Below are 16,211 nucleotides of genomic sequence, written 5' to 3'. Positions count from 1 at the left end.
AGATACTGTGCAGAACAGCTAGTAAGATGGGCTGGGCAAAGTCCATAACTCCAATGAGCTTGTACTCAGTTAACATATTTCAAAGATCAGTCTGTGTATTGCCAAATCATAATGGCCAACAGATTTCTTCCGGTCACTCGAAAATTAAAACCGATGCCACAAGCATAAATCCCTCCAAGTTTTGTCACTGTTTTACAGCTGTTCACTTTGAATGACTCATCTGAATTAAAACTTTACATATTGAGGAGACGGAGATAGCAATGTTTGAATAATTTATTTCCAGCATGTTTAGTGTTGAGCATGTTAAAGTACAGTATCCTTTTGTTCACCTATCCAAGTTACCTTTCATAACTATTAAAAACAAATAAACACATTTGCTTTAAAAATTCAGTCTAAATGCACAAAAGTAATGCTTTAAAATCAATCCAAAAGGAGAGATAACCAATTTCTGTAATACTATTATCTTTCATGAAATCTAATATAATTTTAAAAAGCGAGGCTAGTTTATATTAGAGAAATCTGTCTGTCCAATTTGTTTTTAAACCATTTTAAAATCCACATTGCTAGGTCAACAAAAGCATTGAGGTATCTATAAATGAAGTGTTGAAGGTTGCAACAGAGCATGACATGTCAACTATAAAGTCATTTTTATAAACTACCAAAATTAAAATAATACCTCCTGTATCAACCAGCCATGCATTTAGAAGAAAGTGGCCATTGAATGGCTGTTAACAGGACACTTCCTCCCTCCTTCAGGATGAACAAAATCAAATGCTCAGCTGTCACGCAACATATTAAAACACTGGGTACTGTTTACACAAAGTACAGACCAAGCTTTTACTTTGATTATCTGTACAGTATATATACTGTAGAATAGAATATTTACATTTACACTCGTCCATGGTCATAACTTACCCAAGTCTACGAAGGAACAGGCTTGCCAAATGCAAGGCAAAGGAATGCTCCGACCTGCTTCAAAATCAGCTCATTAGAAGGGTATTTTAAAACACAAGATTTTCTGCAACCTCAAATGTCCTAGGATTACGCAAGGCATTCTATTTTACAGTATACACACAGATATAATACAAGCGGTCCACAGGCCAGGTACAGTACAATTTACCACTTACAACATATTGAATAACCCACTCATTACTCAATGAGTATTAATTTTTTAAAAATTCTTTCATATGCACATTAACTCCCCCCACCCCAACTTAAAAGCAAGTTTACAGCTCCTTCTAGTAACACACATTAACAGAGAGCTAAAGTCTGTGCTTTTTTGATCTACAACTGGGAATGTTAGAGCTGGAAATGTTTTGTTTAAGATGCATAGGAAGTAATCAGTAAAGTAGCCAACAGGCTGTAGTGCATTAAAGCCAAGCAATAATTAATGCAGTACAGTAAATAGTATCTGCAGTACATATAGCAGTAGCAGAAAATGGTATTTAATGCCCTCAAGCTTCTACACAACAGCACATTCTTTTGATTGTACAATGTAACAAGTTTATGCAAGCTGATGTCACTTCTAATTTAGTGTTGCATTTTAATTAGCATCTTCAAGGATATTTTAAGTTAAGCAATCACTGTAAAACTACCTGATAGAACTTAAAGTAAAACCTGTACTAAAATGTTACTTTCACGACTCACAACTGGTTGCTCAGGAACAATTTCAATGTTGAGTGACTTTTGTTAAGTATATTCTTTAAATATTCTTTAAAAATATTTAATCAAGCTAGGTGTTTGAAATTCAAATAATGCCAAAAGAAATGGAAGGCTATGCAGATAGGATTAGATTAAGTCAACTGGAAAGGGGCTCGTGCAGGGTATAAACATCAGCATAGGCCAGTTGGGCCAAATGGCCTATTTCTGTGCTCTAACATTCAAGTAATTCTATGTACCAAACTATTAATATGTTTCCCAGTGAACAATCCTTGTAGCAACTAGGGAGCACTTCAGGAGGTCAATCGTTTGGTATTGCTCAAAAGCCATATTAATTGAAACGTGGATTACATTAAGCTTTTTAAAAAACCCATCCTTTTTAAATAAAGGCCCAACCAAAAAAAACTAACCTGAAATTAATGCAGCCGCACATATCCAAACAGACAGATCCAAACAATGGACATGCACCTCAAAAAAACAGATTAGTACATACAGCCTGATACCAAAACTTTCACCCTGCCTTAGTTGGACAAAATGATGAAGTTAAGTGACATAGAACAAACTAGGTAACATTTAAGAATGCACTTTGAAACGTGATACAAATAAGGGCCATACAGTTATTGGGGAGAATGAATATGGGCCATCCGTCAATAAAATAACTAAAACTTCACACAAGCTGACATTTCTCTGCACGTGTTTACTGTTGACTGACGCTCATATGCTGACTATCCGCTTCAGGCTCCTCCTCTTCAACATCAGCATTGTAATCTTCAAATGCATCATCATCGACATCGGGAAGACCCAGCAACTGCGAGAATAAAAATCAGAGTTAGATGACGTGGTCATCAAAAACAAAATGAACAAAGTAGAAAATTAAGCAAAAATTGAGTACCCCCTCCCACCATAAAGCACCACAATATAAAAAGCAGCAGGGAGGAGTGTAATTCAACCAAGTTATCAAAAAGGTCACTTCATAAAATGCAGTATACACCTAGCATACAGGCAATAGTATACAATGGTTTCATGTGTACATAGGATGTGATGTACTCATTACATGGGATCTGTAATTTTACAGACCAGCAATCGTTGGTGTTGGTGGGAAGGACAAGTTGCAACTAGCATAGCAGGGCCCTAGCAAGAGCCAGCTGTAACTGTAGCAACTCACATCATAATTACTGAGCTTTCTGCAGTGTCAGCACTGCAAACAAAGCACCCTCACACTGTGTAGCTGAAACCAAATAAAAGGAAAACCAAACCTGGCACTCAGTGGCCTACCCATTACCGTGACAACCACCTGCATATGCTCACACAACCATTCCTCAGCACTATTGCTCGTTTTAAACAAAAAGTAACTATTCAAATTATATTGCCATTATGCAACAACTTTGAAATTGTTACATTTAACCCATCACGCCAGGACTCTGCTGAACTAGTCAATAAACCCTCAAATAATTAAAACTCTGCAGACCTCTCCACTGTTAGCAATAAACTTATGCATGAATCCTTCACTGAATCACTTTTCTGAGATTCCTCATGAAATGCACAGCCATATAGGTAAGCTGTACATCAACATGAGATGCAATGACATATTTAAAAATCCCATGACAGTGGATCAAATGGATTGTCGACTTTCCAACTGAGACCAACTTGCTCAGCACTGTATAAGGAATGAAACTAGGGCTTCCCTGCAGTCACTGCACTGAGCCAACTGGGGAATTGTGATTTTTGTTTGCTCAAATATTTGATTAGGGGAGCTAAAACTGTGTACTTGAAGAGAAAAAACAAGATTTCAATCAGTTTTCAAAATGTCAAACATCAGGCCAAGTACATTACATCGAAAATAGGAGACCATTCGGCCCTTCGAGCCTGCTCCGCCATTTATTATGATCGTGGCTGATCATCAAGTGCAATACCCTGATCCCGCCTTCCTCCCATATCTCTTTATCCCTTTAGCTCCAAGAGATATATCAAATTCCTTCTTGAAATTACACGTTTTGGCTTCAACTATTTCCTGTGGTAGCGAATTCCACAGGTTCATCACTCTCTGGGTGAAGGATTTTCTGCTCACCTCAATCCTAAAAGATTTACCCCCTCATCATCAATATATCATCTATAACGCCCATTGGGAATATTCTCTCTGAATCTACCCTGTCTAATCCTGTTAGAATTTTGTAAGTTTCTATGAGATCCCCTCTCACTCTTCTAAACTCCAATGAATATAATCCTAACCAATTTAATCTCTCCTCATAGGACAGTCCTGCCATCCCAGGAATCAGCCTGGTAAACCTTTGTTGACTCGCTCCATAGCAAGAACATCCTTCCTCAGATAAGGACACCAAAACTGCACACAATACTCCAGGTGTTGCCTCATCTATCCCTACTCAAATCCTCTCACAATGAAGGCCAACATACCATTTGCCTTCTTTACCGTCTGCTGTACCTGAGCTCTTACTTTCAGTGACTGATGCACATGGACACCAAGGTCTCGCCGAGAATCCACCTCTCTCAATTTACACCCACTCAAATAATAATCTGCCTTCCTATTTTTGTTACCGAAGCAGATAACCTCACATTTATCCATATTATACTGCATCTGCCATGCATGTGCCCACTCACTCAGCCTGTCCAAATCCTGCTGAAGCATCTCTGCATCTTCCACACAGCTCACCCTCCCACCCAACTTTGTATCATCTGCAAATTTGGAGATAGTACATTTAGTTCCCTTGTGCAAATAATTAATATATAATGTGAACAGTTGGCGTCCTAGCACAGATCCATGCAGTACTCCACTAGTCACTGCCTGCCAATCAGAAAAATACCTATTTATTCCAACTCTTTGCTAACCAGCTTTTTATCCATCTCAAGACACTACCCGTAATCCCATTCATTTTAACATTACATATTAATCTGCTATGTGAGACCTTGTCGAAACCTTCTGAAATCTAAATAAACCACATCCACCGGCTCTCCCTGGTCAACTCTACTAGTTACATCTTCAAAGAATTCTAGTTGATTTGCTAAGCATGATTTTCCTTTCGTAAATCCATGCTGACTTTGTCTGATTACACCAGCTTTCCAAATGCTCGGCTATGAAATCCTTGATAATGGACTCCAGCAACTTCCCCACTACGACATTAAGCTCTCTGGTCTATAGTTCCTGGTTTTCTCTCTACCTCCCTTTTAAGAAAAGCAGCGTTATATTCACTGTCCTCCAATCTGTAGGAACCATTCCACAGTCCAAGGATTTTGGAAAATGATCACCAATGGATCTACTATTTCTAGGGCCACTTCCTTAAGTACTCCGGGATGGAGATTATCAGGCCCTGGAGATTTGTCCACCTTCAATGCCATTAATTTCCACAAAACCATTTCTTTACCAATACTAATTTCCTTCAGCTCGTCACTAAAACTTGTGCTTCTCAGAACTTCCGGTACATTATTCATGTCTTCCTTTGAGAAGGTAGAAGCAAAATACGAATTTAGTTCCTCAGCCATTTCTTGGTTCCACTTTGAATTCCCCCGTTTCTGACTGTATTGGGCCTACATTCGTTTTTTATTAATCTTCATCTCTTTACTTACCTATAGAAACGTTTACAGACCGTTTTTATGTTCCCCGCTAGTTTACTTTCAAACCGTATTTTCCACTTCTGAATCAATCCCTTGGTCTGCCTTTGCTAAATTTTAAACTGTTCCAAATCCTCAGGTCTGTTGCTTTTTATTGCTAAATTGTTTGCCGCTTCTTTGAATTAAATACTGTCACTAATTTCCCTGGTCATGGTTTGGCCAGTTCCCTTTCTACTCTTGCGTCAAAGAGGAATAAACAACTGTTGGAATTCACCTATTCGTTCCTTGAATGCCTGCCATTGCGTGACCCCTGTCCTTCCTTTCAGTGATGTTTCCCAGTCTGTCATTGCCAGCTCATGCCTTACACCATCATAGTTATCTTAATTGAGGTTCAGGACCTTGGTCTCAGAATCAACCACCTCACTGTTCACCTTGATAAAGAATTCTATCATATTATGGTCACTCATCCTTCAGGGTTCTCTTACAACTGGATTGTCAACTAATCCTTTCTCATTGCACAACAGACAGTCCAAGATGGCCTGTTCCTGTTTTTTTTCTTTTTAAAATAAATTTAAAGCACCCAATTTCCCCCCCCCCCCACAATCAAGGGTCAATTGAGCTTGGTCAATCCGCCTACCATGAACATCTTTGGGTTAGAACATAGAACATAGAACAATACAGCGCAGTACAGGCCCTTCGGCCCACGATGTTGCACCGAAACAAAAGCCATCTAACCTACACTATGCCATTATCATCCATATGTTTATCCAATAAACTTTTAAATGCCCTCAATGTTGGCGAGTTCACTACTGTAGCAGGTAGGGCATTCCACGGCCTCACTACTCTTTGCGTAAAGAACCTACCTCTGACCTCTGTCCTATATCTATTACCCCTCAGTTTAAAGTTATGTCCCCTCGTGCCAGCCATATCCATCCACGGGAGAAGGCTCTCACTGTCCACCCTATCCAACCCCCTGATCTGGGGGGTGAAACCCACAGACACGGGGAGAATGTGCAAACTCAACACAGACAGCGACCCAGGGCCGGGATCAAACCGGAGTCGTCGGCACCGTGAGGCAGCAGTGCTAGCCACTGCACCACTGTGCTGCCTGGCTTGTTCCCTTGTTGGTTCATCAACATACTGGCCCAGAAAACCATCCCATACACACTCCAGAAATTCCTCCTCTATTGTTCTGTGACTAATTTGAATCACCCAATCTATATGCAGATTAAAGTCACCCATAATCACAAATGTTCCTTTATCACATGCATCTCTGAAACTACATTTAAAAAAAAAAAAATTTAGCTCGACACTTATCATTTTGTGCTTTATTAAGGTAGGTTGCCAAAACAAGGGTTTAATTTCTAAGAGAGACTTTTGAATATCTTTTGCACATATAGTTCTTGGACAGGGTAGTAAGGATATAATCAAACATAACAGCTGCATTGTTGAAAAGATTTGGTAATCATTTTATTTAATTTCATGTCTCTACTTCAATCGTTTGGCAATCTCACAAGCCTATTCCAGTTACATTTTGTGCCTCAGTTGCACACTCCAATTAGGGTGTACCATATCAGGTTTTGTCTCTATTGTGGCATGCATTCAAGCACCTTTCTAATTCCAAAGCACAGTGTTCTTCAGACAAAATTAATCAAATGGATTAAACTGTCACTTGATTTATACAGCATTACTCTTTTTCTTTCTTCACTTATTTGTTATAATCCAGTAATGAGATGGCAAAGAATAGAAATGGAACCTCTTTCCATACTTTATTTTCATATACTTTTATTTACTGAGATGCATATCGCCTTCTAACCCAACCCCACCAAAGTTTGTCTGTTCCTATTCAGAGTACAAGTGAATTCCCAGCTAATGCTTACTACCTTCATGCAATTAACATACAATTAATCTCATGTTCTTATTTCACTTTCACAATTTTCAACAAATGGCACAGGAATTACTAATAATACTTTTGTGGGTTTGCTTGTCGGTCTCGACACATTGACTTTTTTCACTTATGCAGAAGAAGTTAGTGTTGCTCAACATACAGCCTTTTAGAAAGTAAATGTTCATGCTTTATTTGTTGAGAAACAAGCAGCAGATTTAGAATTTCCTGCAGCAAGCTCCTATTATTTGGAGCACCTGCAGCTAGTACCGGTTTGTATTGCATTGATATAGCGCCTTTAATGTCTCCAGATGATCCCCACAAGCATTATAAAATAACATTTGCCGCCACGCCATGGGTGGTGGTATGAGGCAGATGACCAAAAGCTTGGTCAAAGAGCTACGTTTGAAGGAGAATTCCTGAGAGGGAGAGAGAAGAGGCAGAGAGTCAGGCAAAGTTATGTAGCTGGAAAAAAGGTGGCCTTTAGTATAATGGTGAAAATGGGTGGTCAGATGTACATCTCATGGTCAAATGTGACACGAAGGATGTGAACAGTCTGCTTCAATCTCAAAAGGTATCCAAGGAGAGAGATAGTCAGTGGCAAGGGATTGGAGTTTGGAACCAAAAACAATGACTTAGTTCTTTGCAATAGTTAATTGAAGGAACTTTACGCTTATCCAGTACTAGATGTCAGTCAAGCAGACTGATAATTTGGAGACAGTGGAGGAATTGAGAGAGGTGGGGAAGTAGAGCTGGGTTGTGTCAACGCAGGTGTAAAACCTGACACTGTACTTCTGGATGGCGTCATGGAAGGGCAGAAACAGAAAGGAGGCCAACGGTCAAAATTCAGCCAGTGGAAGAAAAGTATTTTCCATGTGATTGATTCTCTGGTTGCAATTATATAGATAAGAATGGACATTGGTGGAGAGGCGTTAGAGGAGCGGAGTGTGGTCAACCATGACAGGTTGAGAAAGATGAGGAGGGATAGTTTATCTTTGTCACAGTTAAACAGGATGTTATTTGAGAAGAATCATTTTGGTACTGTGGCATGGCAGGAACCTGATTGGAGGGATTCCAGACATGAGGGTTCCAGCAAAGATGGTCATAGATTTGGGAGGCAATCACACATTCAAGGACTTTGAATAGGAAAGGGAGGGAAGAGATGTGTGGTAGTTTCTGAGACAGTACCAGAAGATAGAACCATTAGCTACATCAGGTAATATGAGAGCAAGCCAGGAAGGAAAGTTGGGTGTTCAGCAGTTTAGTGCTAATGGGGGTCAAGGAAATAGGAGGTGTACAAAGAACAAAGAAATGTACAGCACAGGAACAGGCCCTTCGGCCCTCCAAGCCCGTGCCGACCATACTGCCCGACTAAACTACAATCTTCTACACTTCCTGGGTCCGTATCCTTCTATCCCCATCCTATTCATATATTTGTCAAGATGCCCCTTAAATGTCCCTATCGTCCCTGCTTCCACTACCTCCTCCGGTAGTGAGTTCCAGGCACCCACTACCCTCTGCGTAAAAAACTTGCCTCGTACATCTACTCTAAACCTTGCCCCTCTCACCTTAAACCTATGCCCCCTAGTAATTGACCCCTCTACCCTGGGGAAAAGCCTCTGACTATCCACTCTGTCTATGCCCCTCAGAATTTTGTATACCTCTATCAGGTCGCCCCTCAACCTCCTTCGTTCCAGTGAGAACAAACCGAGTTTATTCAATCGCTCCTCATAGCTTATGCCCTCCATACCAGGCAACATTCTGGTAAATCTCTTCTGCACCCTCTCTAAAGCCTCCACATCCTTCTGGTAGTGTGGCGACCAGAATTGAACACTATACTCCAAGTGTGGCCTAACTAAGGTTCTATACAGCTGCAACATGACTTGCCAATTCTTATACTCAATGCCCCGGCCAATGAAGGCAAGCATGCCGTATGCCTTCTTGACTACCTTCTCCACCTGTGTTGCCCCTTTCAATGACCTGTGGACCTGTACTCCTAGATCTCTTTGACTTTCAATACTCTTGAGGGTTCTACCATTCACTGTATATTCCCTACCTGCATTAGCCCTTCCAAAATGTATTACCTCACATTTGTCCGGATTAAACTCCATCTGCCATCTCTCCGCCCAAGTCTCCAGACAATCTAAATCCTGCTGTATCCTCAGACAGTCCTCATCGCTATCCGCAATTCCACCAACCTTTGTGTCGTCTGCAAACTTACTAATCAGACCAGTTACATTTTCCTCCAAATCATTTATATATACTACAAAGAGCAAAGGTCCCAGCACTGATCCCTGTGGAACACCACTGGTCACAGCCCTCCAATTAGAAAAGCATCCCTCCATTGCTACCCTCTGCCTTCTATGGCCTAGCCAGTTCTGTATCCACCTTGCCAGTTCACCCCTGATCCCGTGTGACTTCACCTTTTGTACTAGTCTACCATGATGGACCTTGTCAAAGGCCTTACTGAAGTCCATATAGACAACATCTACTGCTCTACCTGCATCAATCATCTTAGTGACCTCCTCGAAAAACTCTATCAAGTTAGTGAGACACGACCTCCCCTTCACAAAACCGTGCTGCCTCTCACTAATACGTCCATTTGCTTCCAAATGGGAGTAGATCCTGTCTCGAAGAATTCTCTCCAGTAATTTCCCTACCACTGAAGTAAGGCTCACCGGCCTGTAGTTCCCGGGATTCTCCTTGCTACCCTTCTTAAACAGAGGAACAACATTGGCTATTCTCCAGTCCTCCGGGACATCCCCTGAAGACAGCGAGGATCCAAAGATTTCTGTCAAGGCCTCAGCAATTTCCTCTCCAGCCTCCTTCAGTATTCTGGGGTAGATCCCATCAGGCCCTGGGGACTTATCTACCTTAATATTTTTTAAGACACCCAACACCTCGTCTTTTTGGATCACAATGTGACCCAGGCTATCTACACCCCCTTCTCCAGACTCAACATCTACCAATTCCTTCTCTTTGGTGAATACTGATGCAAAGTATTCATTTAGTACCTCGCCCATTTCCTCTGGCTCCACACATAGATTCCCTTGCCTATCCTTCAGTGGGCCAACCCTTTCCCTGGCTACCCTCTTGCTTTTTATGTATGTGTAAAAAGCCTTGGGATTTTCCTTAGCCCTATTTGCCAATGACTTTTCGTGACCCCTTCTAGCCCTCCTGACTCCTTGCTTAAGTTCCTTCCTACTTTCCTTATATGCCACACAGGCTTCGTCTGTTCCCAGCCTTTTAGCCCTGACAAATGCCTCCTTTTTCTTTTTGACGAGGCCTACAATATCACTCGTCATCCAAGGTTCCCGAAAATTGCCGTATTTATCTTTCTTCCTCACAGGAACATGCCGGTCCTGTATTCCTTTCAACTGACACTTGAAAGCCTCCCACATGTCAGATGTTGATTTGCCCTCAAACATCCGCCCCCAATCTATGTTCTTCAGTTCCCGCCTAATATTGTTATAATTAGCCTTCCCCCAATTTAGCACATTCATCCTCGGACCACTCTTATCCTTGTCCACCAGTACTTTAAAACTTACTGAATTGTGGTCACTGTTACCGAAATGTTCCCCTACTGAAACATCTACCACCTGGCCGGGCTCATTCCCCAATACCAGGTCCAGTACCGCCCCTTCCCTAGTTGGACTGTTTACATATTGTTTTAAGAAGCTCTCCTGGATGCTCCTTACAAACTCCGCCCCGTCTAAGCCCCTGGCACTAAGTGAGTCCCAGTCAATATTGGGGAAGTTGAAGTCTCCCATCACCACAACCCTGTTGTTTTTACTCTTTTCCAAAATCTGTCTACCTATCTGCTCCTCTATCTCCCGCTGGCTGTTGGGAGGCCTGTAGTATACCCCCAACATTGTGACTGCACCCTTCTTATTCCTGATCTCTACCCATATAGCCTCACTGCCCTCTGAGGTGTCCTCTCGCAGTATAGCTGTGATATTCTCCCGAACAAGTAGCGCAACTCCGCCTCCCCTTTTACATCCCCCTCTATCCCGCCTGAAACATCTAAATCCTGGAACGTTTAGCTGCCAATCCTGCCCTTCCCTCAACCCAGGTCTCTGTAATGGCAACAACATCATAGTTCCAAGTAGTAATCCAAGCTCTAAGTTCATCTGCCTTACCCGTAATGCTCCTTGCATTAAAACATATGCACTTCAGGCCACCAGACCCGCTGTGTTCAGCAACTTCTCCCCGTCTGCTCTGCCTCAGAGCCACACTGTCCCTATTCCCTAGTTCTCCCTCAATGCTCTCACCTTCTTACCTATTGCTCCTGTGCCCACCCCCCTGCCATACTAGTTTAAACCCTCCCGTGTGACACTAGCAAACCTCGCGGCCAGGATATTTATGCCTCTCCGGTTTAGATGCAACCCGTCCATCTTATACAGGTCACACCTGCCCCGGAAGAGCTCCCAGTGGTCCAGATAACGGAAACCCTCCCTCCTACACCAGCTGTTTAGCCACATGTTTATCTGCTCTATCTTCCTATTTCTAGCCTCACTGGCACGTGGCACAGGGAGTAATCCCGAGATTACAACCCTCGAGGTCCTGTCTTTTAACTTTCTGCCTAGCTCCCTGAACTCCTGCTGCAGGACCTCACGCCCCTTCCTGCCTATGTCGTTAGTACCAATATGTACAACGACCTCTACCTGTTTGCCCTCCCCCTTCAGGATTCCCTCTACCCGTTCGGAGACATCCTGGACCCTGGCACCAGGGAGGCAACATACCATCCTGGAGTCTCTTTCACGTCCACAGAAGCGCCTATCTATGCCCCTGACTATAGAGTCCCCTATTACTATTACTCTTCTGCGCTTTGACCCTCCCTTCTGAACATCAGAGCCAGCCGTGGTGCCACTGCTCTGGCTGCTGCTGTTTTCCCCTGATAGGCTATCCCCCCCGACAGTATCCAAAGGGGTATATCTGTTCGAGAGGGGGACAACCACAGGGGATTCCTGCACTGACTGCCTGCCCTTTCTGGTGGTCACCCATTTCTCTGCCTGCACCTTGGGTGTGACCACATTTACATAACTGCGATCTATGACGCTTTCCGCCACCTGCATGCTCCTAAGTGCATCCAATTGCTGCTCCAACCGAACCATGCGGTCTGTGAGGAGCTCCAGTTGGGTGCACTTTCTGCAGATGAAGCCATCCAGGACGCTGGAAACCTCCCGGACCTGCCACACCTCACAGTCGGAGCACAGCACCCCTCTAACTGACATTGCGTCAATTAATTAAAATTAAAATTTGTCTTTTTTTTTTATAAATACTTTTTTTAAAATTTCAAAGTTACTGTCAACTATCTGTTTCCTAGAACTAGATTTCTAATAGAAGTGCGATAGCTAACTATAATACTCTCCGATCTCTGGCTTAGATATCCTCTAAATTATAATTAAGTTATTATGTTTAATTAGTTCCCAAATACTCAATTTTTTTTTAAATTTAGGTTAGAATCCCAACCAGCCACTCTGGCCACAGCTTTTCTGTGATGTCACTTCAGTTTCCCCCCGACACACACAATTTGAAAAAAGGTATAAAAGTAAAAATAAGTAAAAATCACTTACTTACCTTCTTACCTTCTGAGTGTCTTAGATGGTCTCAGGTTCTCTCGCTGACAGAGACTGCTCCTCCACCTCCGAACCTTGACCTGCACAATGCTAATAATATAATAATAATATAATATGGCACTTACCTTACACCAATGGGTCTTATTATTAGGTTAGAGGAGGAGGGCGGGTGGGAGACACTACACGTGTAGTGTCTCGGGTTTCCTCTCCACCAGAATTTATTGGTGGGGGGGGGGGGGGGGGGGGGGGCGGGGGGACTTGCCAGAGGTCCGCGGGTCGAACTTCCGGTTCCCGCCTTATATAAAAACAAATAAAACAGAAAAGAAGAACAGACACGGGACCAGGCAAGGCTTTTTAAAATAAGTACTCACCTCCCAGAAGGCCCCTGCGCACCGCTGCCGCCGAAATCCAAAGGGCTGCTCCTGTAAAGGTAAGGCTTTTTAAATACACTACTCACCTCCAAGAAGGCCCCTGCGGTATTTCCTGAACAAAAGGTGAGCGCGAAGAGACGGCAGGAGAGATTTTAAAAAATATTCCTTCATGGGATGTGGGCATTGCTGGAAAGGCTAGCATTTATTTGCTTGAAATGTGTGACTTGCTGAGCCATTTCAAAGGGCAGTTAAGAGATAACTCCACTACCGTGGATCTGGAGACACATTAGACAAGACTGGATAAGGATGGCAGATTTCCTTTCCTAATGAACATGAGTGAACCAGGTGGGTTTTTACAACAGTTGATGATGGTTACCATTATTGAGACTAGCAGTTTCAGATTTAATGGAATTTAATTTCCACCAGCTGCTATGGTGGGGTCTGAACCCATGTCCCTAGAGCATTATCCTTGGCCTCTGGATTGCTAGTCCAGTGTCATTACAATTATGCCACCATCTCCCTTAAGCATCCAGAAAACAATGCGTGTTCAAGGTTAGTGCATGGAGAAGGTTTAGAGAACGTTTGGCTCATTAATTGACTGAAGACAGGGAAATGGCAGAGGCAGTTGATTAGATATTCTAAACTCTAGAGACAAAGATGGCCATGCGTTCCTTGAACATGCAGGTAGAGCTGGGGATGGATGAGACAGAGAAGGCTTTTAGAAAATTTCTAGAAGAGAAAATAAGCTTATGCATTCCAATATAATCCTGGAATAGTGAATAAATGAGAGCTATGCTTAATCGTGCTTTATGTGATCCCGCCAGATTTAGCAGTGAATGGCGAAATGAAAAACATTTTACATGAGGAATAACACAACACAGTAGAAACAGTTTTTTTTAAAAACAAAACTGAATTGTGATTTGAATAAGTAAATTATTGCCAAAAGATTGTGGCATACAAGTCGACTTTTGAAGCTTCAAAAATTATTTTAAATACAGGAGTTGACAAATACACCAAGTGTAAAATATGGGAAAAAATGATTAATTTGAACTGTTAATATGTCCTGTTTTATTTAACAAAATAATTCTATATGTAATAACAATGTTTTAGAAACCGTTAAATTCATTTGCATTTGAACACAAATAGTTCATCAAATTCATCCTGAGTCGCTGTGGCAATGGCACCATCGTAAGGATCCCGGATCCCACTCTGAATCCCACTGCTTTCACTTGTATAATCAAATCATCCTCTTCTCAATCCACTGAATTGGATATTCTGCATTTTTCTGAATGATCTTATGGACGGCACGGTAGCAGTTTCTTCACAGCACCAGGGTCCCAGGTTCGATTCCCGGCTTGGGCCACTGTCTGTGCAGAGTCTGCACGTTCTCCCCGTGTCTGTGTGGGTTTTCCCCGTGTGCTCCGGTTTCCTCCCACAAATTCCGAAAGATGTGCTGTTAGGTAATTTGGACATTCTGAATTCTCCCTCTGTGTCCCCAAAAAGGCGCCAGAATGTGGCGACTAGGGACATTTCACAGTAACTTCATTGCAGTGTTAATGTAAGCCTATTAAGATTATTTTTTAAAATAGTGTTTTGTGCCTAACTAATAACATCCCATGATTTGAAACAAAATCCCACAAAACATCAAGCAGGGCAGCATGCTCATTTCAACTCAAAAAGTGTATATATACGCATTAAGGTTCATATGTATGCATTGCATTTTTGGTGATCGCTTAACCATTCTCATGATTTTCGACGACCCATTCCAATATATGCTTAAGATCAGATCAGTGACTGGGCCCTGCTCAAGATGCATTTATTCTTGGCATCTTCTTCAGGGCGATTTCCTTCTTCTTTGATTCTTGCACTAGTCTTTCACTCACTGCAAATTCCCTTGATGCAGCACAGTTATTTGACAAGTTAGCAAATGCTATGACTTATAGCTTGAAACTAGTTTCGTACTTCATTTTTTTTCATAGGGCCCATTTCAGATAGTTGATCACCATGCATGCTCTGCTCTGTGTGGACTAGTCTTAAACTCCTGTACATCATCTTTGGAACATGGTCCATATTGCCTGCTTATGAGGCAAGTATAACTCCAAACATGCATTGCTGAGCTGAAAAATGGAGGCCGACTCTGAACCTTAAACATGCAATTAGCAGCTGAAAAATGAGGCAGAGGGTTAATTTATGCACTATCTGTTTAGGACTGTATTGGTAGTAAAAAGTACCACGAAAAGCATATTATTAGTGCTTTACTTTTCAGCAAGAGTACTGCTTAAGGCAATACACAAATGCTCACTGCAATCACACTAATTATAAATTTAGGGAACGGGATAATATTCCACCACTGTACTTACATTAGAGGCAAAATCATAACAATTTGTGACACAGCGAACAATCGGTGTTGCCTCCCCAAAAAGCTGACACTGCCCCCAGCCAAATATTTTTAAGTTAGCAACTTATATCCATGGCAGCAAATATCAAACTAAAGCCTTCCTATTGTACTTTCCTTACAATTTAAAACTAAATTCTATCCCACTTAACGGTCAAATTTTTTAATTCAGGAATGCTGTCTATGCAAGGGGCGGTGAACATGGGCAGGTTGGAGGGGGAGGGATGGATGGGTGAGCGCAAGACATGTATAGCTGGGAATGTCAATGGAATTCAGAAAAAAGTTGTTGAAGGCACATGTTGGTGTAGTGGAAGAGGCCAGTAGTAAATGCAGACTGATAGGAGACTGCTCAAAGAGGCACGGACTCAAAAAATCATCTTGGGAAGGGAATGGACAAAGAGCTAGATGCCTACGGTTAAAAGGATTGGATCCTGAGATTCTGAAAAAGTCTAAGTGGTACAGGCCATGAGAAATATCTTAGAAATACATAGGTAGGTGGGTAAAGGTAGGCAAAGAGGAAAACGAGAAGAGAGTAAAGAGACAGCGAGTTTTGTGGGACAGAAGCAGACTGAAACTATGAATCTGCTGTGACGGACCGTGAATTCTATGGAGGAGCTACAGATAGTGAAAATGTTTAAAAACAAATAAATTGGAAACAGTCTCTGCAAGGCATAATATCAGTGAGTCCAAAAAATGATTTGCGTTTGGTAGTGGGTCCATTCTCATGGAGGCGATTTAATTTTAAGCCAGTACTGGTC

At 42.0% G+C, this 16,211-nt stretch overlaps 1 protein-coding gene across 1 annotated transcript in view; it reads right to left on the bottom strand.

The window, feature by feature from the left end:
- Window positions 1–255: 255 nt before the first annotated feature.
- mturn (maturin, neural progenitor differentiation regulator homolog (Xenopus)) overlaps window positions 256–16,211 on the bottom strand; it is a 34,230-nt gene continuing 18,274 nt past the window's right edge. The window contains exon 3 of the mRNA XM_072509821.1: window positions 256–2,467. Within this exon, the coding sequence (XP_072365922.1) occupies window positions 2,357–2,467 (111 nt within the window). The 3' untranslated portion in view covers window positions 256–2,356. The remainder of the gene's footprint in view (window positions 2,468–16,211) is intronic.

This window comes from Scyliorhinus torazame, chromosome 6 (genome assembly GCF_047496885.1).
Source record: "Scyliorhinus torazame isolate Kashiwa2021f chromosome 6, sScyTor2.1, whole genome shotgun sequence".
NCBI lineage: Eukaryota > Metazoa > Chordata > Chondrichthyes > Carcharhiniformes > Scyliorhinidae > Scyliorhinus > Scyliorhinus torazame.
This window is presented reverse-complemented; position numbering and strand designations above follow the sequence as displayed.